Source organism: Acipenser ruthenus, chromosome 24, assembly GCF_902713425.1.
Source record: "Acipenser ruthenus chromosome 24, fAciRut3.2 maternal haplotype, whole genome shotgun sequence".
NCBI lineage: Eukaryota > Metazoa > Chordata > Actinopteri > Acipenseriformes > Acipenseridae > Acipenser > Acipenser ruthenus.
Genome location: NC_081212.1, coordinates 18,428,106 through 18,454,203, shown reverse-complemented (window position 1 = coordinate 18,454,203; position 26,098 = coordinate 18,428,106). Strand labels below are relative to the sequence as shown.

Here is a 26,098-nt window from a genome sequence, read left to right as displayed (position 1 = left end):
AAAAGACAGGGGCTGAGCTGTAGAAACTGATGCACAGCATGCCACAAGTATAAACAGATCAGTGCCCGGGGTGCTTGTGCAGGGCCAGTAATGGAAATGTCAGCTGGATGAATGTGCCAAGGACATCACTCAATCTGGTTTACACTCAGCTGACTACTGTGTGCCAGAGAGGGGGAGCTGACCTGACCACAATTATTCAGAGCTGACTATTTGCATTTTGAACCACAGAAGCCAATATAGAGAGAGCATGAGTCACAAGCAGATAAGACTTTATTACAAAGCTGTTTGAAGTTCAGAGTTTTCCCCAATGAAAAACATCCCAGATAAAGAGTTTATTTCAAATCTTGAGATAGGGATACGATTGTAACTAATGAGGATATCATAATTAAATGAATAAGGCTTTATTTTATTATTGTGACACCCAGCAGTATTTAGATCAATTGGTTTTATAAGACTAATGTTTCAACACAAATGTGTTTTCCAGCTATTCATCGAAACATTTGTCTATTTACTTGACCTAGTTTTTCCAAAGAAAAAATGACCACAATTTTTTTGCAGTTGCTTTGAGAACCATTTGGATACAGGACAGAAATAATTTATTTGACAATTCACTTTTAGGACATAGCTGGAACAAAAACCTGCATCTAAAAAGATGGTCTGAAAATGGTAAAAGTGCTAAGTGACCACAAGAGCCATCTCCCAGTGCAAGCTCTAGTGTGCTTGAAATGACTTAACCTGTGTACTCAAATTCTTCATACTAGAAACAGCTGCATTTAAAAAGTGTACGTGTATATACGAAAAGGAGTAACTCACCCAAAACACCTTGAACCCAGCTGTCTGGGTAGACATGCTTTGTGTTCCTTTAAAAGTGAACACTGTTACCAGAGTTTAAAGAACTGTGAACCGCACTGTGTTACTGCACACATTACAAGTGGATCTGCAGCTGTGAAAGCCTTATGCCACAGGGCAATTATAAATTATACATTGCAAATGCAAAAAACAAGAGCAAAACGGACACAGAGCCACACATTCCATACATCCGAGTGTCTGTGCTGTGAACTCACCTGCATCACTCTGAATAACAATGAGCTTGTTTTGACAATGACAGAGCAAATCTTTGTTTCCAACTTTCCATGAACACAGTTTCCTCGTTGCTCGGAATGTGCCTCAGGTCACCAACAGCTATTGAAACAGTCACTTTCCATCTTTGGAAATTCTTGCAATGTGTCTGACCTAAACCTTGAAAAATAAATCTGTGTGTCGGATGTACAGAGAGGCCAGATGAAATTACCAGTTAAAAGAAAGAGGTAGTTTAGACTGGTCTTGGAAGATTTCTCTTCAGTTCAGATTCTCCTTCAATACACAACATCTTAGTAACCAATAAGGCAGCAAGTACACACACACACAAACTAAAACCTCCTGTACTTCCTGTTGATCCACTGTATTTGGCATTTGTCCTACATCCGTAAGATATGAAACGCAACCTTACCTTTTCTGTTTTAACTTTCTTCAGTGTCCGGGATTCATTGTTCAGCTCCTCGGGTTCAGTTTTAATTCCCAATGGAGCTGCAATCCCACTGGATTCAACAGCCATATTCCCAAGCTGTTCGACTCCTGCCAAGTCTGAGCTCGGAGGGACCTCAAACTGCCCACCTCTGGCAGCTAAAGCCAGGCCTTGGACGCTGGCCTCCTTTTCAATGGAGCTTGCAGCTCCTTCAGTTTTATCCTTCTTGTTTTTCCCAGAACTGCTCTCCTTCTTGCCACTAGGGGCGCTGCGGGAGGCTTTGGCACTTTTATCCGTGCCTTTGCTGGTCGGGGGGTTGTTGGAACCTGCCGTGCCCGTGGATGTCGTGCTATCCCCAAGGGGGCGCACTTGGGAGTCCCTCTTGCCCCCCTCGCCTGAAGAGGCCTTGCCACTGTCTTTGGAGTTCTTACTCCTCTTTGATTTAGACTTGCTCTCCTTGCCCTGGGGGGTGGGCACAGGGCTAACAAACTTGATGTTATCGGGCAGGGCTGCCACAGCGCTGGTTGGAGCTGCCATGCCTCCTCCTTCCTTGGCTCCGGACATTTCCAGTTTTTGCTGGTCCTTCTCTAGATCGGCGTCGAGGTCGATGATCAAATTGCCGACGCCGATGTCCCACTCATCGCCGCTATCGTAAGTGTCCACCGCATTCGAGTCCACACCTTTCCCGCCTGCAGTGCCACTGCTTAGGGACATCTTAGTGCCAGCGGCCCAGGCTTGCCACAGTGAGGTCCCACGCCTTCTGAGAAAACTGGGGGGGTATAGCTGCCTTAGGGTCTCGGTATCCCCACCCTAGTTACCCACATTTTTCCCCTGAAAAGAAGAGAAAGGAGAAGCATTAGGCATTGACAACACTGTAGACATGAATGCTCAGCACTGTAGATCAGTGGGCTAGGGGAACTCCACTAACACTGGTCTCAAACATGCCCATGTCTAACATTAGTTTCAGTAACAATACTAGCAAAAGCAATAGCACTCTGTTGAGAGTCAAAGTGTGTGGCGCTATTTCAAAGGGTGAACCCAAGAGCCTTAGCCAAGTCTTGCCTAAATGCCCTGTAAATACATCCATGAAAACAAGATGCTGCACCACAGTGGAACTATCCTGTTATTACCCCCCACTTGAATGCTTGAATAGTTTGCACATGGGTAGCCTTCAGTGTTGTGGTTTTGCATTTGGCATCGGCAGTGTGGAAGGATGGGATTTTGCTCCACACTGGGCTGATTCAGCCAAGATGCAATCTCGAGGGACTTCTTGAGGCAGGCTGGCTTTAGTCTCTGTTTTAATATAGACATCTGAAAGGTAATCTCTTTGTGTTCATCCAAAGAACAGAGAATCACAGGAGTGCTTGATAAACTAACAGCATTGTAGAACAGTATTTGTATTTGTTCTAGGGTTGTTCATCTCTTAATTCTACAGTCTGTGAAACTCAGTAAAACAGCTGAAGGCATTATTAAAAGGGAAAATGCTAAATCACCCATGAGACTTGAAACTGAAAATAAATTTGAAAGAACTTAGAAACAGAAAACACCTGTACAATAGTCTTCGTTATTAAGGCAATACTTATTTTATGGACACATAGTTACAAGAGGGTAAATTGTTTGATGCAAGATTTCTACCTCTGGTAACTAGATGTTTTTTCTTCCGCACTGGAATGCAAACACCCCAGAAATGTACAGTCCCTGGCCACTTCTTCAGAGGTCAGTAAGTCAGGAATGGGAAGTCAGGATCACTTGTAAAATGTGTGCATCCTGTCTCAAGCATTTTATTTGGATATTTTACCAGGGATGGAAATAAGACTCCTATTGCATAGCAGTACCACCCATTCCAGGATATATTACGATCTTGATTAGCCACAGATTATAGGTTATAGGTAACAAGCTCAGGTATGTCTTATTAAACTCAATAGTAAAACCAGGACAGGATCAAACTGCTATGCAATGGGAGTCATATACCCCTTCTCTACTGGCACATCCGACCCGTGAGGGCTTGGTACACAGTACGGGTACGGGTGGTTCTCCACTGCTATTTGTCGAGCCGAGCAAGAACCAAACCGTGAAACTCCGGCCTCAAGACATCTGAATCCGGCTGCGAGCCAAGCTGAGCCAGGGGTGGGGTTAAGGATTTCCGTCATTATGTTGCGTCAGTCAGTACACTCCACAAAGACAAACAACAAACAACAAACATGCCGTACAGCGAGTGTGATGAGAGAAAAGTACAGCCTTGGGACACTGAGGAAGTGCAGGCTCTAGTTTCTCTGTCGGCAGATAGAAGTGTTCAGGAAGATCTGGAGTCATGCGTCAGAAATGAGAAAGTTTATGACCGAATTTCTGACAATTTGAAGCAAATGGACATAAACCGTGGGTACGGTACACTTAACTCACACACTCAAAAACACAAAATTCTACCAAATTCCTCATCCGGAAAATGAAACAATTCTAAACTTATTTACAAAAATATAGTAAAACAAAACACAGCTGCACCAGACATACAACTACGGCTCTCGTTGCGCTCGCGCAGTTTATTTTTATTTTTTTTAAGCACCCAAACAAAAACAGCTCTGAAAACAGCTATCCTTAAAAACGGGATATCTTTGGCAAATCATATTTTTAAAACCTTCTTTTTTCCCCCTTCAACAGAACTAACTGAACTTTATTAAATCGATATAATCCGTAAATTGTGTGGATAAAAGAAAATTCTTAAAATATAGCGATACAAGACACAGCTGTACCGTTGGTCTATTCATTTTTGAACACCATTTGTTTGTTGCGCCTCTTTTGGCAAACTGAGTTAATTAATAACAATAATTAATAACAACTGTCTTTCGCTGCGTGTGGCGTCAGTAGCACGGCTCGGCTCTGCAGTGGAAAAACAACCCAGGCTCTTAACCGCACCGTGAGGGCTCGCTACGGCCCCTGCACGGATCGGTTGTACAGTGGAAAAGAGGCATGATTTCCACCCCTGTTTACCGATAAAGACAGAAAAGGGGGGATTCAAGGGACATACAAAAATTGTACTGTGGAAATTATTTGGGTATAACACTGACTAGGGAAAAATACATTTTCTTTCAGCATAACCAGTTTTCTAAAGGTACAGTGCCACAGATCCCCATTACAAAGCTCCTTACAAAAAGAAAAGTCTGTTATTGTGGCTTTCCAGCAAATAACTGCTTTTAAATTCTGCAGTCAGTATTTCCATTATTGCAAATCCATTTATTTAATTAAGTCAGTACTGCAGTGGGGAGGGGTGCAGCATTTGTTATGCTTAATGTGGAAAGTAGGGCAAATCACATGGATCATGCATCTTAGATGTACAGCCCAGAAGCACATACAATTCCAATACATCCTGGAAAAGTGTTTCTCTATAGATGCTGTACCCACCAGCAGACATGAAGTAGAAAAAAGAAACACTATTTTGACTGCAATTTCAACACCATAAACCTACCATTAAACCACTCACTTACAGACCGGTCCAGTTCATTTCTTGCAGTTTTTGCTAGTTTTAAAAGCAGTGCTGGGATTCATATTAACATATTCAAACAGACACTGCTTGAAATGTATTTAGTGGCAAAATGTTTGTATTCGTTCATAAAACTATTTATAAATGACTATCAAAACCAAAACCAAAAAGCAACCTATGCATAAAAATCACGTCTGAAATAAATTATACAGTATGGAAGAGTTTCTCTCCTTTCTTTGAGTCGCTTTTAAAATAATATTGTTATAGGTTTTACCCAGCACTAGTTGAAATGTTTGAGTGTTCTTTCTTTGAAGATAATATGCCTTTAGCCAGGTAGCAAACACCTTATCAGTGCAATTACCATTGTTATCAAATCACCCCTTTGCATCTGCAGCAACAGATGGTACAGTACAGAATGTGTATACAGTACTATAGAAAAACAAGCTTCATCTGTTTAGCCGCTTCATAAAACTTCCAATGTGAGGATGTGGCCGACTGTCCAGACCGTAAGCCAATGTGAATTGAAACCATCAGTGTCTGAACATGTCATCTAGTGTTACAGTCCTGTCAGCAAGTGACCAAAACACGAGGCACAAAGCTGGACTTGAATCCATGGAGGTATCAGACCCCTCGGAGCAGTATGACTGGTGCCTCTTCAGAGCAGGAACCTGTTCACTTGTATTACTGTCACAACCTCTCAAGCATCACACCTTCTGTGCTGTACATCAAGACAAATCATCCACTCTGTTTCAACTGGAATCGTAACATCAAAATGGACGTGCGCTGTCCACTGCTTATATGGAAGCTATTGCTGTACGCATCCACAAAACTACAATGTTCAAAGGAACTTGCTTATTTTTGACTTAAATCTCATACAACGGCGATAAATACAAAACAAGAGCCATCACCATTGGTCACCTCATTTGTGTTGTTTCTGGCACAAAGTGCTTAGGGTATGCTGTTGCATTTCGGTACTGGCAGAGACTACAAGGATGCCATAAAAAGAAATACCTATATGACATGGTTAATGAACTAAGAGTCTGAACACCTAATGATACAATACCGAATGAGCGAGCCAAGGCCTGAAACACACAGCTTTATAGATACAGCACTTTAACCACATGATCAGAATATGGACTTTCACCCCAAGTCAAGCAACTCCTATTACACATACAGTATGCACTTGACATTAAGCTCTCTTTGTTAATGAATATCAGCTTATTCCATTGATTTGTTTTAAGCAGGCAGGACTAACTAAGCACGGTTGCTGGTTTACAGTGATGACGGAGGGAACGCAGTCTGAATTCGGCAGCATATGGGTGCATTAACCCAGGACACAGCTTTACTGACCTGGGGTTTAGCAAGGACATCAGGGTTCCTAATGAGTGTTGCAGGGTATTTAAATTTTAATGACAGTGGTTAAATGTTTAGGCGAGATTCTACAATTCAAACAATTTTTAAAACACTAACTAAACTAAATAAGCTACATTATCACCCCCATCTCAAAGACACGTTGCAGATTACCTTCTTACAAAATGACTATACAACAAATGCATTCTCTTAGATATTGACCCTCAACTGAAGACATTCAATGAGGTACCATTGATACCATCCAATCTCTACCATGGTGGCCTTATTGACACTGTTAGGGGAGGTGCTCCTAACGATGTTCAAATTTAGAAGTGTGAATATATCTTTGTTATTCCAGAGTGCTCCAATACTAGACAACTTCAATCCCAGAAATCAACAGCATTTCAGTGTTCTCTGTATGTAAAGAACTGATCTTTGGCTGCTTTATCTGATTTCAAGTCAAGGGTCGCCTGGAGGCAGAACGGCCTTATCGAACGAGCTAAACTGTGTCTCACCCTATTGTTCCCCCTGGTGCTGTATCGCCATCAATTGTTTTCATCATAATGACAGATTAGGTCTGGTGAGCAAAGTTCAGTGGTTATTGGCTTTTCAACTAATGGGAGCGGCTTGCATTATTTAGTTACCGTTGGGTTACGGAAGGGCTAGAAAAAGGTCGATGTCTCTTTCACCCGGACCAATATTTCATAGGACTGAGACACGGCCACTGCCTGCTGCGTGAGCCTGGAGCAGTGATTCAATCACCCGTCCTTTTCACCGGCCCCAGATGGTGCAGTCAAGGGGGGCACAGCTGTCACATTCAGTTGGGATGGCAGCTGTTCAGTCTCATGCTTACCACTGACCACCGTTCGTAACTGTATCGCTGGCTGACCAACTGCAATGCATTTTGATGCCCTCTGCCCTCTAAATGCTGTTCCTTGCTAAAATGGCAGACAGAAAAGTACTTTCGAAAGACCTGAATGATTTTGTATGACTTGAGAAATACCACAAATAGTGTTTAGTAACAAAGTCAAGTGTTTAATTTATACCATTTCCAAGTTCCACAGGATATATTTTTTTTTAGTTACCCTAAAAAAATATTCTTAATAATTTAAAAAGACACATCAATCCATGGTGCCTCTCCCTCCCCCTACTTTCCAGAGACTCAATACACCCGTTAGTTCCTGGCTCTCTCTCAGCATAGATTTCATAGGAATCTATGCTGGCAACTTGCTAACAGGTTTACATGGGTGGCTCCAAGTGTGAATTCTTAAATATGCCCAACAAAAACAGGCACAATACAACTAAGCAATGGATTCAGTGAAGCATTTTGTTGATTTTTTCATTAGACAATGTACAATAAAATACAAAGAACTATAGTGTTGCGTATAAAGATTCAAAAGGATTATGATTGATCTGAGAACCAAGAGTAATCTAGAGCTCTTTATTCATTCAAAATATGAATGTGGTTAGTCTGCCTTTACAGCTCAAATATGCAATACCTTTAAAAACTGAGGTTCAGCAAAGACTGTATCCCCAGATTCTGATTCTCTGAATAAATCAACCGAACGTCCAACAAAATGTCATCACAACTGAATAAGCTCCTCTAGACTTCCAGATCAGGTCTTTGTTGCACCCATGTGATTTTCTGAATTGTTTACTTGAACCTCCATCCAGCTCCTAAAACAGGTAAGTAGCTCATTATTGTTAAACCTGGTGCAGGCTGGCACCTCAAGGACCTGCAGCCCATCCCTGGTCTAGATAAAACCGAAAGTGTAACATCCACTCTCAAGACAAGGCGGGGAACTGGATTCCCACTCTCTCCATCCTGGAACTTTTCAATCCCCTCTGCTCTCTCTTCCCTCTGTCAGCACTTTTGAGTTTCATGTCGTTGAACTGCACTCTCCCATTCACCTGCTTCTTATTGTTTTCCATCCCCCGTCCCCCTGCTCACTTCTACGACGAGCCTGACTTCTTCCTCTGTTTTGTCACCACGTCTATTCCTTTCATTCTGTAAGGCGATTTAAACAACTCTCCAACTCGACTCATTTTGCTGCTTCCTCCTCCTTCTTGATTCTCTCCCCTTCGCCTCCAACTCGCAAAGCTGCCTGCCAACTGGACCTGATTTTCTCCAGAAACTGCTTTCCTCCTTCCTCTACTATCATCCCATCTCCTTCCCAGCCTCTACCATCCATGTCTACCCCCTCTCTTCTCCGCTCCCTTTCCCCAACCACCTATACCTCCTCTGCTCTCTCCCTTCTTCCCTCTATCGACTCATTCTCCCAGCTGACTGGGCCACCGTGACACACTCTTCTCTCACCGCTACTGTCACGGATACAGTTTTTTTTTTTTTTTTAATGCCCGTGACTTGAAATATATAAGTGATTTCTGTTGACTTGTCTGATTTTTCATTTAAGTGAAAGCACTTTACCAACGCGACTAGGTTTTTAAAGGTACAGCAGGAGCTCCATAAAGCCAAGAAACCTCTCAATGTACAACATGCTGTATCAGAAATAACATGTAAATAAAAAACAACAAACCAAAAAAATAAATAAAAACGCAAACTTTTACGAGGACAGAAGAAAAAAGATGAATTGTTGGCAAACTTTTTTCAAAAGGTATGCAAAATCTGCTTGTTATAATTTATTTTTATTTTCTACTCTAATTTTATTTGTGCTGTCCTGTAATGCCGGGATGAAAATATGCTGAAAGTAAAGCAAACTTTTCTGATTGTACAGTAGTTGTAGGCTGTGAAGCTTACCTATTTACATAATTAAACATGTGCATATTAAGTGATCAGTTTGCCACTTCCATTTAGAGTGATGTAGTGAAAATCATAATAAAAATATTTAAGATGCATTTTCCTGTTTTTTTTTTTTTTTTTTTAATGTGTCTAGAGATTCCGCATACAATAACTTAACGATCTGTATGGACAGATGCACCTGTGACATAGGCACATTATTTAACATGGGTCCAAAGGTATTTTAATAATAATAAAAAAAATAATATTTTTTTTTATTATTAAAAAAATACAGCGCAAAGTGATCGCCTAAAATAATATTTGCAGTAGCCAAAAGAAAAAATGGTCGCCATGGCGACTAAAATTGTCACTACTTCGAGCACTGACTCCACTCATCCTATAATGAGCTGCGTACCGCTGAACAGACATAGAAGTTTCAAGCTACCTTCTAATTTACACCACTACCACTTCCTCCTCCCCTTCTTGACAGCCCCCACCTCTGCCAAATGCTCCTACTATCAATCTATCATCCTGTCCTCCACCAACAACCCCTGCTGACTTTCTTTCCATTTTAATTCTCCTTGACCTCTCCTCTGCACTGATGATCATGCTATTCTCCTCTCTTTCTGACCTGGTGATCTCAGGCACTGCTGTTTGACAGTGTTGGTCATGCTATTCTCCTCTCCTCTCTTTCTGACCTGGCGATCTCAGGCACTGCTCTTTGACAGTGTTGGTCATGCTATTCTCCTCTCCTCTCTTTCTGACCTGGTGATCTCAGGCACTGCTCTTGCCTGGTTTTCCTCCAATCTCTCTAACCGTTCCTTCCAGGTTTCCTGCGGTGGGCTCTCTCTCTTCTCCTCGTCCCTCTCTACAGATGTACCTCAAGGATCTGTACTGGGATCATCCCTCCTGTTCTCACTCCACACCTAGTTGCTAGGCACTCTCATCTGTCTTGGCTTCTCCTACCACCTTACGCTGATGCCCAGATCTTCCTCTCCTTTCCCTCCTTCGATTCCCACATCTACTCCTGCATCTCAGGAGCCTCTCAGCTTGGACGTGTTCACACCATCTCAAACTCAACCACTCTAAATCTGACCTCTACTTTCCTTCTGCTTCCTCTCTCTCCTAGGACCTCTCCATCTCATCCATCGCCCTTGACTCTACTACTCTCTCTCTCTCTCTCTCCATCTTCTTCTAAAAACCTAGGTGTTACTCTTGACCCCTTCTTCACCTTCTCTCAAAACATTTCTTCCCTGACATGCACTTGCCACTTCTTTCTTAGCAACATCTACCAAATCCGTCCTTTTCTCACTACTTATACCACTTAACTCCTGGTCCAAGCTCTTGTACTCTTCAGATTGGACTACTGTAACTCTCTGTGCTTCAGCTATCCGTCCCCTTCAGCTAATTCAAAATTCTGCTGCTCGTCTTGTAGTCTCCCAACTTCGCTATTCTCATGCTACCCCTCTGCCTTGCACGCTTCACTAGATACCTCTCTCTGTTCTTGCCTACTGCTCTCTTCACCATTCTGCCCCCTCCTACCTCCAATCCCTCGTGTCTCCCTACACCCCCTCTCGCTCTCTTGCTCCTCCTCTACTGAGCGACTGGTCATGCCTTCCCTCCACTCTCCATCCTCCAGTGCCCGCTCCTTCTCTTCCCCAGCTCCTCTGCGGTGGAACCAGCTACCAGAAAACTCCAGGACCGCCCCGTCTCTCATTACCTTCCACCGCCTCCTCAAGACTCACCTGTTTAGACTGCACTTGTAGATCTACCCCTCCTACTATGCACTGTACTTGCCTGACTGAAGCACCATATTACTGGATCCTCAGCTGATGCACTATCCTTGTACTATTGGACTACTATTATGTCATTGTAGATTAAATTGTTGTAATCCTAACTTGCTGCATCTTATTTCTTACTGTATTTTAGTAGTATAAATTGTACTTACTGTGAACTATACTGTATTTAAATATTGATTTTGTACTGTAACCCTGTATTGTCCTGTAAGTCACCTTGGATAAAGGAGTCTGACAAATAAATACATAAATAATCCACTACATATTTCCATATGATTGCTCAGTCTTACTCTAGAGGCCAAATTCTGATGTAATGGAGATGAGGGTTCCAGGGTGAGACAACAGTCTGGGCTTGCGACCCAGATTGAGAAAATGTATTTACAGCTTTCAAAACTGACCAATTTATTGACCACAGCCATAGTTTTCTCCATGTATGGGATGGCCAAGAAAAAACATAACATCACCATTGTTTCAAGGGCTTTCCACTTGATCTAGAATTACCCATTCAGATAAAGTATACAATACAGTTCTTTGGAAGGGGATTCCAGAAAGTTGGAACCACAGGGCCAGCAGTCTGAAATATGCTTGGCAGGAGACAAGTATCTAGACCTTGTATTCAATCCTCTAGGGCAGTGCAACTGTACTCCTGTCCAGAGGTTTCAGCTCAAGTGTCTCTCTACAATTTTCACTCTACTGAATGGTACCAGAGTTGCAATAAAAGACAGAATAATCTGATCACGAATTCAAAAGACAGTATTTGTGAATCTTTGAAAACACACGTATTCGCTTTCTATTTGTCAAAAAAAATTAAAATAATCAAAAAATAGTCACCATGTTACCAATTACCCATCTCAACTTGTTTAAAAACACCAAAAACAGAAACAGTGCTATCCAAAAGCAGTATCTTTTTAACCTGATTTGCGTGCCCGTTGCCAAGCATTACTTCACAACTGTCCACGGCAGCAGGGATAATCAAAGGTTGGCCGATCATATGTACTTTCTTGCGTTTTACACCTACTTGCAAGCCCCCTCCCCCCAAATCCCGTGACGTGATGCAATGGAAAGTTTGAGAGGATCAAGGATCAGACGGAACTGTGACCCTTGTGTCTGCCTCTGCGAATTCAACACTCTAAATTACCTGCAGTCTTTTACTCTGTACACTCGTGTAGAACCGAAGGCTGTAAGAATTCAACTGCACCTGAATAGCGTTTAATCATTTGACAGGAGACGTTTCTCAAGAACAAGATCTAATCAATCACTCAATCTGCAAGCCCTCCATTACAGAATCATAAAGGCATGCAGAGACTCTGTGGTTTAGAGTACAGCGTGTCGGAGACAGAATAATGCTTTTCCGAGGTCAAAGGAACTTGACACGTCCTTAACTACCTTCAAAGCGTGCAGCCTCTGTGGAATTAATCTGTAGACAGAGGGCGACTTATCGACTTCTGTGGTAAAGCCAAGAATTCATTATACAGGGGACTCCTTCAGTAACCAATCAAGCTATCAATTAAAGAGCAATGCAAATATCGGACTAATGAGTTCATTATTATTGATGAGTATGAAATCAGGCTGGCAATTCCAGCAATGACTAGCGCTGGTTTATCCTGGCCATGCCCGGGAGTTTAGTTATTTTAACTGGCCATGCTGGCTCCAGAGACTGTAATGCTTGAAGAGCTGGTTATGTTGGTTCATGTAGCCTGTACTGTAACATACTAAAGTGAAGTGATAGTTATATATACACTCTTACAGGATTCTACTTGTTCTGAACCTCTGTAGGTATTTTATCTTCAGAAAAAAAAAAAGACAAACAAATTAGTGGTGGGATAATTTGAATATTCAAAACATAGGCTATGTATTTGGGAGCAGAAACGACCATGTTCGTATTTGTTCATATAACAGAATTTATAAGTGACTATTAAATATCAAGGAAAAGAAACCAATGCATGAAATAAATCACACACATTCTACTTTTCTCTCTTTTCTTTAATAGATACTATGATGGGGTACTAGGGTTATTTTACTCCTGAAAGATTTTTTTTGTGATACGGTTCAAATGGTTTTCCAGTCGATTGAAAATTACATATTTGTTTGGATTTTCAACGGATGTTTGAACATAAATGCCATATCACAACTCTTGCAGTTAGCAGTGACAGAACCAAAAGGCTACTGTAATCTATAAATACAAGTCATATCATTCTGCCAACTGAGGTCTCTTAGAACCACTTACACAATCAAACAAAAACAGGCCGCTGAAAACAAGACTAAATAGGCCTACATGTTGGTTTACAGCAAACTTCTACGCCTTCCTGAATCACGGTTACACATCAACATTCTAAACGCCTACATTCAGAAAATCAAGGAGAAGGTGTTTGCCAAACTACTTTGAGTGAAGCCAGCATTTACTTACCGATTCAATATTTGTCTCCGATACAAGTCTTGTTTGTTAAACCTTCGCTTGTTTGTGTAACCCTGTTTTGTGATATTCCTATGTTTGAGAAACTGATATTAACAAAACGACTTTCATAAAACTAATGGTTTGTTTAAGGAACAGCTGCGCTCATTCATATCTTGGAGAAATATACTTAAAATTGATGAACACAACAGAAATATGAACCAAGGCCAGAACATCTGGTTTGGCCACAAGGCCCAAAGTAAGGGCCAGTGCTTATTTTGACAGACTAATTTGTAATACTGAGATAACTGCCAATCCCTTGAATTTGGTGCTGTAATAAGCTATGATTGTCTCAAATTCTGTTATGAAGGAACCACATGAGAGATTTTAGTGCGGTACAAACCAGGGGAACACAATAAAGGCAAGACGAACATAATCTGAATGAGAATCTAGAGCAAGTGGTTTGCAGAGCCAGTCGTTACAGTAAATCAAACCCTATACATGGTAAAACAGACTCCAGGAATAGAAACACCAAGATGGTGGATCTAAAACAACAGTGAGGTAGTATGTGATGACTGCAGCGGTAAAAAAAAAGTATGTGATGTCGAGCAGAGGTAAAATAAATTTGACTAAGAGAGCCATATTCAGTCATTGGAAGAGCCAGGTATGGCTCAGGAGTCAAAGGTTGGCGACCCCTGGTCTAGATAAAATCAGACAACACCCCCTAAATTAATTTAGTTAGTTATTTATTTAATAAGTTTGTTTTACCATATTTCAGAAGACCTCAACCACAGTCTATGGCAACTTCATTCCCACAGCAATACCGTCACTTAAAAACCTTCATTACATAAAACAGACAAAACGGCAGAATATCTGAATAAAACCAATGCCACTCAATCCATTAGCAGAACATATGAAAGATATCAAGCACAGGAAACAACTGTGTAAATAAATGGTCGAGACGTGTTCATCTTCTCTGTTTAGAAACCAATGTCATGGGCCTACCCTTTTTTTTATTCCAGAGAGATTTCTCCTAGAATAGTAACACAGCACATATTTTTTATTCAACATTAAAATGAACGTTTGAATTTTGGCTGAATATATTAATATGTGAGAAAACCCCCCAGCACTAAACTGTTATAGCTAAATGAAACTGTAACATACATGAACATACATCTTTTCCATCCATCAATCTACCAGCATGTCCCTAACTTGCCAACAGAGCACACAGACATTATTACCTAGTTCAGTTCAAGCTTGATACAGGCCAGGTCTACTGAAAGCATGCTGGAACTGAAGCCTCCACAGTTCAAGTTACAACCAGATTAGAATGTGCATGTAAATACAGCACTGAACGGCAAAGGCCTGGTTTAACCTGGTCAATATTCTGCTATTTTTAGCTACAATCAGTGAGAAGGATGCATTTCTTTTATGGTTAAGAGCTATTTAATTGACTTGTGTCACTTGAGACAGACACCCTGGAGAAAAGGATGAAACCATTAGCACTCTGTTTTCAAACCAGATCTCATTTTGAAAATACATTTTGCAAGCAGACCAAAAGAAAGGAATTGGTACATAGTGTTTCGTAGCTCCACAACCCCAACCCTAACCATAACCATGAAACAACTGCATCACAATTACATCCTTTTAGTTGAGCAGGAAACAAATCACAAGTATGCAATCAGTGCAACAATAATCAGACAAACAAAACGAATTCCAATACATTCACAGTAAGTGAAGCTAGCAGCTTCCACACATTTGTCAGCAGCATCCGAGTTTGTAGCATTGCCCAGTTTACTGCTTACTCCAGTTTCACAACGGTTCTGGACATCAATTAACATTTTATTTTCTTTCAGCACTTTTGCATTTGGCTGGTTTTAGTGAGTTTAGCGAGTTTTAGTGAGTTTCATTAATTTTCTTATTAGGTCAACACAGAGTCATTTATCACACACACACACACACACCAGACTCAATTAATTTTTATTTTCTGAAGCTCAAAAACTTCCATCTTCAGCTTTTCACTTCTTCGGATTAATTGTTTAACCAAGCTTTAAGTTAAGATGTGCAGGCTGAGTGTTTCCATATGCCTGCAAGTACTAGCACAGCACTGTTCATCAGCAAACCTAAAAAGAGAACCCTAGACATCTCAACACCCAGACTAAGTAAGAAGCCGCGGTTATCCCCACTGAGGGCTGTCATAATCTAATCAGGTAAGTCATAACTTTTGATTTATGTTACCATACTAAAATGATTAAGGGATGGTAAAATGAACTGTCTACATGCAGCAAAGTGTGAGATGAGCTTCCAAAAATGCCAACGCTTTTTCATTGTACAGAAAATTCAGTTTCGGTTCGGTTTTATCTTTTGTCAGCATCATTCGGTTTGGGAAAATCACACTTTAAAGATTTAGCACAGATTTGAAGCCAGAAGCCAGCCGAAAGCACAGGGTCTCACTTTAAAAAGTGTAACTGCAGCAGAGTAAGTTAACACTTCAGTGTCAGCAGGAAGCAGAAATGCATTCATGAAACCCTGTTATGTCCCGTCGCTTGTTTTCTTTGTGTGAACAATACGTCAATACCTTAAATAGAGATGAGAAATGATATGCTACTTTCTTGCTAAACAGGAGTTTGAGAAAGAAGAGAAAGCCTTTGTGGTTAGAACAGGTGACATGTCTCCTGACTGCAGGCACCTCTGCTGTATCTTCATGGAACATTAAACATTGATTTAGATCCTTTACGAAACGACCTCCAAAGAGAACTGAAGTGAAAAATGCATGGATATAACATCACATGCTCATGTCTCAGCGAATGCTCTGCACCAGTTTCCAGCTTGGTAGGTGTTTATGCAAGGTTTTAACTTGTTAAAGAGTGATCCGTTTGATCCAATCAGTGCTGCTTTATCGGGATGCCTTGGGAAACGTACAAATACCTTGAATAAAGGCCGCTACACACCAGAAGCGATGCAATTTTTCATCGGGCGACAAGATACTTTCGCAGCGACATGACCGTATACACCCGCACAGACACAATGGGTATTTTTCAACGGCAAGTATTATTTTTTCCTCTGTCAATTTGGATACTGCTTCACCCTGGTGGACACCGTGCATTGAAGCTGTTCTGCAATTGCTCAATTACATAGTTGTCGCGCGAAGAAAATCGCTATAAAGAGGATTCAGTCCTATTTATTTTGCATCGCCTGTGTTGTGAAAGATACTTATCAAAAGTATAGGTTGTAATTAATTTGTCGCAGCGCGTCTGGTGCGTAGCAGCCTTATGCAGCTGTCCCAATTAAACGAGAAGCTTTTCAGACAACCTTACTCACTCTTATATTCATACACGACATGCACAAGAGAGAAATCGACTTTCAGTTATTGAAAAACTCAGGGCAAGACTAAAAGAACATTTCTGAAATTGAGCAAATTAAAACTTCTCCTCCTCTGTCCTTTTTTTTCAGTATGTCAAACATTTTTCATTTGACCATTCAATATTTCAGGGTCCCAAAGATCAGTCTCATATTTTGTATGCTTTTGTGGTCTCACGTAACGCAAATAACGCGTTTCACAGCCAAATTTAGTTTAACTAATAGGAGTGAGGAGGATAAACAATACATTCACTTCCAAGTTGCTAGCCAATTCTCACATGGCAAAACCATTAAGAATCAAACACATTCAGATGTAAAATGAAATACACTACACAGTTTGTGCTATGGAAAATTAATGGTAGAACCGAGATGAAAGAAAGCTGGGTATTGCCTGAGTCACTCCACCACAACATTCACTCATAATAACTACCCAAACCAGCTCAATAGAAACACTTCTCCCCTCACGCTTCACCAGAGGGAATTTACTGAGGAAATATTTCAAATGAATCATCCAATTAGCACACATCCATCATTAGTATACAATACTTCAAACTATTATGGGGGGGGGGGGGGGGGGGGGGGGGGAGACAAAATATGCAGGCTATAAAAAGCCTCTGAATTAAATACAATGGTGTCCTCATTAACTGAATGACTCCTCTAAAAGCAGTCTCCAAATCAATCTACTCTACCTTCATAAATAACTTATATCCCTGTTGAATCCAATACTGTGCTAGGTCTTCCATCACAGGCAGAAGTCTCTTTTAAAAGGCCACTATTCAATTAAAAGTGAAAGTCAAAAGAATCCATCGGATTTTTATTTTGCTCCATAGGATTATATAAGGAGTCTATGTTTTCTTTGTCCCAAAGGATTTCTTTAAGAAAAAACCCCATAGGAAAGGTTCCATATCAAGTCATGTTTCGATTGCCACTCAAGATGGCTGCCCCCCAAAAGCTGAATTACAGTTACTGTGTAGCCTGCCACCATGGACAAGATGTCTTCCAGCTTCAGTATGAAAACCACAATATTTCTGGGTCTCATTGTGGGATTACATTTCCCAATGCTGGTTTGATATTTCAAGGCACACTGCAGACTATTTTTATTTCTGGTGTCTGTGGCAGACAAACACATTCAAATGTAAACAAACCCACTTCAAAAAACGGAACGCTCTTTACATCATCGATTTTATTTTTAGAAATCTGTTTTTCCCTCTAAATCACTGCTAGGAGATAAAGATTTAGCTTGCGTTTGTTCTAGCACTTACACGGAATTAACCAAGCAATCTTTCCATTCTTACCAGTAATCCCATGTATACTGGAATATGTCACTCATTTTCTTTATCCAGCCTGGGTTCTTCATTAAACATTACGAAACCATTTAAATGCAAAACAAGCTACAGCTTGTTACTGTGGCAGGGTGGAGATATCCCAGCTAAGCAAGTAAAGCAAATAAAAATTATCAGTTACTCGATTTCACAACGAAACCAGAATGACCCACAGTGATCCAGTCCAAGAGGAGTTCACCAACAAGGGGGGTCGTAACCATAAAAGAACGACAGAACAGCTTGCAGATTCCACAAAAGATGTTTGATCAAAACAATTACATAGAACAGGCAAGGCTTAAATCAATCAAAGCCTTTATTTCTCTAGATGACACAACGGAGAACAAATTCTCATTTACAATGACGACCTCAATGGTCAAATAAAATACAATAAAAAAAACAGTTTGAAAAAGCACTCCTGTTGCCACCCCCCACTCCGTGCCCCCTTTCCAGACAAGGAAGGAAGGAAGGAGCAGCTCTCTCTGTAACTAGTTTCATATCCTTTTGGCTGCACTATATTCCTGTCATCTGGGACATTTCAGCACTACTGGAAAATGCAGCAGTCATTACCTTCCCAGTAATTGAGATCGGCAATCCCCAACCACAGTCTAGGTCAGTGGTTCCCAACCTGGGGTCCAGAGTTCACAGGGGGGGCGCGTGATCTCATTTGCTTTGAGGTCAAACATGCATAAAATGTTCCACTATAATTTAATTGTAAAATGAATACATTTTAAAATGTTATTAAAAATCATATGCTTGCAATGCCAAGGGCAATCTAAAAAATAATAATAATGGCAGAGAAACGTAAAAGCGGTAATTCCCCGAAAAAAAATTTGTGCACGTCAATGACCCGCGCTCAATCAGTTTCAGCTAGCCTCAAGAGTTATCTTAACTTCGGTTTTATTCAAGGACAGGACAGGACTCGGCCAGAATGTGTCATTTGTGGCGAGAAGCTAGCTAATGACAGCATGAAGACAAGCAAAATGCAACGACACCAGGAGACTATTGGTGAAGGTCAGGATTTTTTTCAGAGGAAGAAGCAGTTGGCACTATCAAAAAGATCCACAGACATCAGAAAAGCATTTGAAAGAGCAGGCAGTGATTTACACAGAGCTACGGAGGCGTCATTTGAGTGTTCGCTATTAATTGCCAAGGCTAAAAAGCTGCACAATATTGGAGAGCAGCTAATCAAACCCGCCTGCCTGAAAATTGTAGAGAGGCTGTGTGGCCCACAGGTGGTGGATAAAGTGAGAACCGTCCCACTCTCTGACAACACTGTCAAAGACAGAATTGATAAAATGGCTGGAGATTGTCAAAACCAGCTGCACGAGAAGCTTAGGAACGTTCCCTTTGCCATTCAGTTGGATGAAACAACAACAGCGTCAGACGAATCCGTGCTCATCGTTTATGTGCAATATATTGACGGTGATGACTTGAAACAAGACATTCTTATGTCTACCAATCTAGCCACAACAACAACAGGCCAAGATATTTTTATAGCTATGGACTCATCTCTCGTCTAACAATCTGCCCTACGAGAATATTGTTGCATGCTGCACTGATGGGGCTGCAGCGTTGATGGGCAAAAACAAGGGATTTAACAGCCGATTGAAGGAAAAAGCCCCGGGGTGCGCAATTTTCCACTGCATGCTACATCGCCAAGCATTGGCCAGTAAAAAACTTTCGGAAGACCTTAGTAACACCCTGGCAACTGTTGTTAAAGTTGTAAACTTCATTAAGGCTCGCCCTACTAACAAGAGACTGTTTGTCCAGCTGTGTGAGGATGAAGCGCATCAAACACTGCTGTTACACACAGAGGTACGCTGGTTGTCGCATGGACAAGTGCTTGTGCGTTTTATGGAACTGCAGGAAAAAATAAAAGAATTCTTGCAAGATCACAATCGACCACTGTGCGAACAGCTGACTGATGCGTTTTGGATCAAAACGGCATACCTAGCGGATACATTCACTCTCTACAATGAGACAAACAAGCGGATGCAGGGTCCTGAATCAAACGCCATGCAGTGCAAAGACGCTCTCGACGCTTTTGTGTGGAAACTGGAGTACAGAGTTGGAAAAATGTCAAAAGGGGAGCTACAACAATTTCCACTGCTGATGAAACAGTCTGGTGGCACTGTGCCTGCATCTTTACGCACTGAGTTTACCCGGCACATGAACATGCTTCGGGAGGAAACTAAATCCCGTTTTGCCGATGTTGACGAATACTTATCAAAGGAATCGTGGGTGATGGACCCTTACGTTTGCAGTGTCGAGGACGTGGAATACCTCGGCTGTGAAGATGAGCTTGCTGACCTTCAAGCCGAGTCTGTGTCAAAGAAATATTTCCACGAGAACGGATACAAAAAGTTTTGGATTGTCAAAGGACACGCTGTTGCACCCAGACTGGCCAAACACGCAGCTACAAGGGTTATTCTACCATTCAGCACTACGTACCTGTCTGAGTCGGCCTTCAGCGCGCTTGTAACAATAAAAACAAAAGCCTGTAACAGGCTCGATGTCCACCAGGACTTTAGGCTGGCTGTCACTAGCATCACACCTGACATCCCATCCCTGGTCAGAGGTATGGAGGCCCAAGGTGGCCATTAGTTTTTTAAGGAAGGAAAAAGTTACTGATTGTAACTTACTGTTTGTTATTATTACTTATTGTTATTTTTATAACACATACATTATAGCCGTGTCAAAACCAGTGTTCACATGATGTGCATGTGTGTATGCAACAAACTGCCCCGTTTCAGTTAATTGGTCTGAAGGAGATCTAGGACAGAGCTATATAGGTGCTGTTAATCACTTATTACGCTGATAATGAATCACTACTATTCTTTTGGTAACAATGTGTGTGTATAGGCCTACTGTTAATTATACACAAAGATAACCAGGGCGAACCAAAGAGAAAAGGAAAGAAAAACTATAATTGATGTAAATTTTTGCCAATAAAGATTTGGAATGAATCACTTTATTCTTTTGGTGTGTGTGGGGGGAGGGGGGGCTCAGCTTTTCTTAGATACAAGTAGGGGGGCTCCAAGGAAAAAAGGTTGGGAACCACTGGTCTAGGTAATTGACAGTGACACTTAGCGAAGAGAAGGTTGATTATCTGCAATGTAAATGCTGCTTACTAGAGTGCATTGTGTGAAATAGCTTTGTATTTTTAGGTTCTATTTTGGACTGTTGGCATCTATTGTAGATATGGGCCCTACTACATGGAACCCCACAGGCCTAGACTATCGCAAGGTTTATATTGTACAATACAATTTGCCTTTACTGTAGTTCAGCATTTCAGGTCGTTTAGATCTATAAGCAAATTAAGAACACCACAAATAATATCCATTCAGCTCAGCAACTCACTGAAACAAATCAATTTCTACAAGCATTTGACATTCTTTAACATAACAGCAAATCCCTATTGTGCTTTTCTACGGCTGATTATCTCTGCAGCAGCTTCGGCAGGTAATATAACACCTCTGAGGTCTCTACATAGCCCTTGATAATTCACCTGCCGTGGTTTTTACAGTAGCTGACAGGAGACGGGTAGCGAAAGAAGCGGCACAGAGGCAAAAGCTCATCCACTAACAAGGAGACTATGCTTTATACTTCATGTGTTCCAACTTCCAAAGCATTTATTTTATTTTATTTCAACGACCAGCTTGTAGCAATTACATCACAATAGTGGTTATGCTAAGCTTCGAATTCAGAGCTCCGTCAAACAAAAACAAATGACTTAACTAAATCTATCTTAATTAGTAATGGATCAATTGTGTGGTTTAAACAGATAACATACAGATGGTTCTTTGTGTGGAACTCAAACAATCAATTTGTTAATAAAACACATAAAAAAAACAACTCGGGACCTCTGTGTTTGTGTTTTCACTCACTCGCTGATTTTTTGAGTCATCCACTTCGAACGTTTGTGTATCCTCTCTATCCCTGTGTTATGCAACGTGTAGCATGTACCCTTCTGGTTGTAACTAACCCTGCTTGAGCCCAAGAAAAAATAGGGCTCATGTTGTGCAGACAGCAAGGAGTCACATGACATTCCCCAGGCACTACCTGAGAGTTCAGGGAGAGGTCAAGAGGGCAGAATGACAACAAAATAACAGGCCGCACATTTACATGGTAGGAAAGGTAGCAATCACACTTTGCGGACTCATTTTAAAAACACCTTTGCTCGCTAAATGCCAGCAAACCAGTAAAATTATGATGGGCCTTATATTTTAAAATAAGTGTGTACTGTGCTCCCTTGCTACTCCAACATCTGACAGTGAATATTGTCCTATATCACACAACCAAGGCACTGCGACATCCCACAACACACACCCTGCTGTGCCACACTGCTTAGTTATCACTTCTGTGCCACCCTGACTCTGGTGCACTGTGGGAGGGAGGCTACCCTAAACTACAGGATGTGATAAGGTAGCTGTGGTTTAAACATTAATCTGTAGAGCTGCTTTGAATGGTTAAAAAAAACAAGACTGACATGAATTTTCAGCGCAGAAAGTGGTGTTGTAAAATGTTGCCAATAATAAGATGCCAGAACATTTCTGAAGTCTTGGTCAATCTTTTTCTAAGGAATTCTGTAACTTCTCCTGTTACTGCTCCCCTCCATCTCAGGGAGTGTGTTCGACAGGGCCTGGCTACAAAACAACTGTAAACAGCTGGGTTTCTAAGAGGAAGCTAACACTGTCTAAAAGGGATAACTCGGTTAGAGGAACAAAGTGACCAGGAAAGATAGCCCAGATCGACCGAGGTCTCCTTCCAAGCAGAGTCCCTGGAGCTGCACTCTGCATTGCAATTCAGTCATACGAGCCTCACACAATTACAACAGTGTCTGCTTCCAAATGACCTTTCCTACATCACGTTTCTATCAGGCCCGCATTGATCACATTACATAGTGTGAAATAAGCTAGTATTGCACCTGAAACGTGTCAATTCACAAACCCACATTCACACTGGGCTTTAATACTGTATTCAATACGTAGCTGAGTCCGAATTTTTGCTGCTATTTCAATTCACTAGGACTAACTAATCTTACCTCTGAGAAGTAGTTTGTTACTTCTAAAGGACAAGTATAGTGCTATTTTATTAACTTCAAATTGAACTTGAATCGTGGTCTTGTTTTTTCCATTTTTTCTCCTTTATGTCTTTCCAATTCTTAATCTCCTATGGATGCATATCGGTCATGATTTGGGCAGCAGTGTGGAGTAGTGGTTAGGGCTCTGGACTCTTGACCGGAGGGTCGTGGGTTCAATCCCAGGTGGGGGACACTGCTGCTGTACCCTTGAGCAAGGTACTTTACCTAGATTGCTCCAGTAAAAACCCAACTGTATAAATGGGTAACTGTATGTAAAAATAATGTGATATCTTGTAACAGTTGTAAGTCGCCCTGGATAAGGGTGTCTGCTAAGAAATAAATAATAATGATTGGTATGTTTTTTTTTGTTTGTTTTTTTTAAATCAGCTCTTTGAAAAAATACTGAATTAATAAGACTTAACATAGATTTAGTAAAGCCCCATAACAATAACCGTAATGGTATTATATTACTGAAACACCTCATACTGCAGAAGTCTTTGTTTCTGTATGGGGGTCATTCATTGACATTAAGATTTGTATCTATTTTCTGAGAGGGTTGAGCCACCACTCTTGGTTCACTTGACCCTGCAAATTACACATGAACCCACACAAAACCCAGGCTACAGCCTGCATGCTGACTCATTGAAAGATGTATTTCCTGGCTACATTAAGAGTAAATGACCTTGCTGGGTGGTGGGTTACCCTCTTAACTCTAAACCAATGTTAAAAGTGAATGTTCTTCCACCGCTGGGAGTACAGACTATGTAAGCATCTGAACAACCAATCAGAAAAGGAATTTTTACAAAATTCCAGCCACAGTAATTGGGCAACATCCTACCCCAAAAGAACTCGAGACAACAAATACGATTGCAAACTATCTTGACAATGGGACGCTTCATTAACACAGGCAGTGCCCGTTAAGCCAGCTACAGGGCCCATTAATAATGATGGTGGTGCCAATAATCCTATTGTCTAAGGTTCCTCAATCTGCTATAATTGCATTGCCAGACCAGATATACAAGCACCGGGTCTAACTGCAGTCATCTGTAATTAGGCATAACACAACTGAAAGTCCACGAGCTTAGGAAAAAAGATTATTATAAATAAATAAATAAATAAATAAATAAATAAATGATAAAACTACACTATGGTGGAAATATGTTGTCGTTTACACCGGTTTGTTGACAGCCAATATAAAAAATGTACAGCTGTACTTTAATTCAGCTTCTTGGTGATCAGTGAACCAGAAACGCCACAGACTACCTCGTCGTTTCAATTCAACGTATATAAAAAAAGAAAGCAGCATACAGGATGTTTTTTTCCTTTTTTTAAGCTACCAACTTGGAAGTCGTTTCCTAAAATGGCAGTTAATCGCCGCTATCGGAGCGATGGAAACCAGTGTAGTCTTTGTGTTAATTACTGAGGTTTCCGGGAAAGTCCTCCATGTAGGCCAATTTAAAACTAGAAGCGTATAGTTTGGGTGAAATCAACCCCGAACCAACAAAAATATTTGTGAAAATCACGGTATGTTATCAAATCACACCATCTGGTTATTGTTCTGTTTTTTTGTTTGTTTGTTTTAAAGACTAAGGGTTTCAAGGCAACAACAAAAGAAGTACAATCTGATTTTAAAATCATGTCATAAATAGTTGGCCAATGAGATTTGAATATTGCGTCAAGATGCACGAGTCTCCAATCCCAACTGGATTTTTCCACACATGTTAAGTCTTGGAAACGATCTCTAAAAAGGGACCTAAACTCAGTGTGCACAGCAGCATTTGAAAACAGCAATCGATATATGACCATTACGCGCAGGCCCAAAACAAATGTAATTTGCACGTTTCGAGGGCATGCACATAACGCGTTTAGTGTGATTTCACCTGCCTCTGCCAAAAATAAAAAAAACTGCCGCGTTTTTTTTTTTTTTTTTCCCCTGACAGAACATGTGGAAGAGTTACTAAGTTTGTAAAATAAAAATATATATCTCAGACAAATTAAAAACGACCAACGTGGTCACATGGTGCTAGATACAACTATTCCACCGCGGAATAGCCTACTGTAAAATAAAAACGGATTATCTCGCATTAGGACCTTGATAGAACAAGCAGCAACTGAGCTGATGTGATTCAGGACAGTAAAACGAAAAGCCCATGCAAAGTATCAATAACATGCAGCGCTGGAGGTTTTACACACGTGTAAATAATTAAACCTTGACCAACAGTAACATCAACCTATACCATTTCCTACGCTTGTTTTTATAGATATGTGCATTACATATATCTGGGAACTGCATTGTTATTTTTAAATCACTGTCCAAGCCGAACGTGCAATTATTACACATTATTACACATTTCAGCTAAAAAATAATAATAAAATACAGCGGTGGCTCAAACGTAAATGTGTTTTTTTTATTAAACCGAGAAACACAATCGGGATCAGGATTGCACTGAATCTGGTGTTCTGGGTTAGGGTTCAAATGTACAACAGTGTCTCTCAGACAAAGGGCTTTTTGCAAAGCATGCAGTTGTAAATATTCACAGGCAGAAAAAACGTCTGAAATTCCAACACTTACCCCACATCCGACCCCGATCCACCAAATAATATTTAAGTACACTCCATAGATCTGGGAAGTTTTTAAAAATGGGCTAAAACGAGCCGAAAATACTTGAAATGAAACCCCAAAGAAATCCAACAGCAGGGCAAGAAGGAAAGGCCAGCTTACTGGACTGCAGCCATCACACTTTGAGATCCTGTTCAAAATTGAAAAATACCGGCTAAAATGACTATTTTAGGTTGAATTTCGGCCCCGGTTTGAGATCAAGATCTGTTCCGTCTCCCCGGTATACAATCCAATTTTCAACCGGTTTCGACTCCAGTTTTAATCCCTGATTTGGTTTTGTTGAATCTATACTATATCTTGATGGCTGTTTGTATATTTCAATGCTGGGAGATTGATACAATGTAAGCAACACGGAGGACGAACGGGCGGCAAACCCGGCCTGGAGTCTCTCGGATTGAACCGTCAACAGAGAGAGAGAGAGAGAGAGAGAGTGAGTATGAAGAAACAACCGGAGCCGGA

General features: G+C 41.0%; 1 protein-coding gene across 2 annotated transcripts in view; it reads right to left on the bottom strand.

Moving 5' to 3' along the window:
- LOC117428418 (zinc finger protein 609-like) overlaps nt 1–26,098 on the bottom strand; it is a 74,873-nt gene extending 48,775 nt beyond the window's left edge. The window contains exons 1-2 of one of the 2 annotated variants that reach the window (XM_058998502.1): nt 25,592–26,098; nt 1,490–2,335 (exon numbers count right to left, since the gene is read on the bottom strand). In XM_058998502.1, the coding sequence (XP_058854485.1) occupies nt 1,490–2,218 (729 nt within the window). In that variant the 5' untranslated portion in view covers nt 2,219–2,335; nt 25,592–26,098. The remainder of the gene's footprint in view (nt 1–1,489; nt 2,336–25,591) is intronic. The other variant, XM_034907390.2, reaches the window with a different exon arrangement.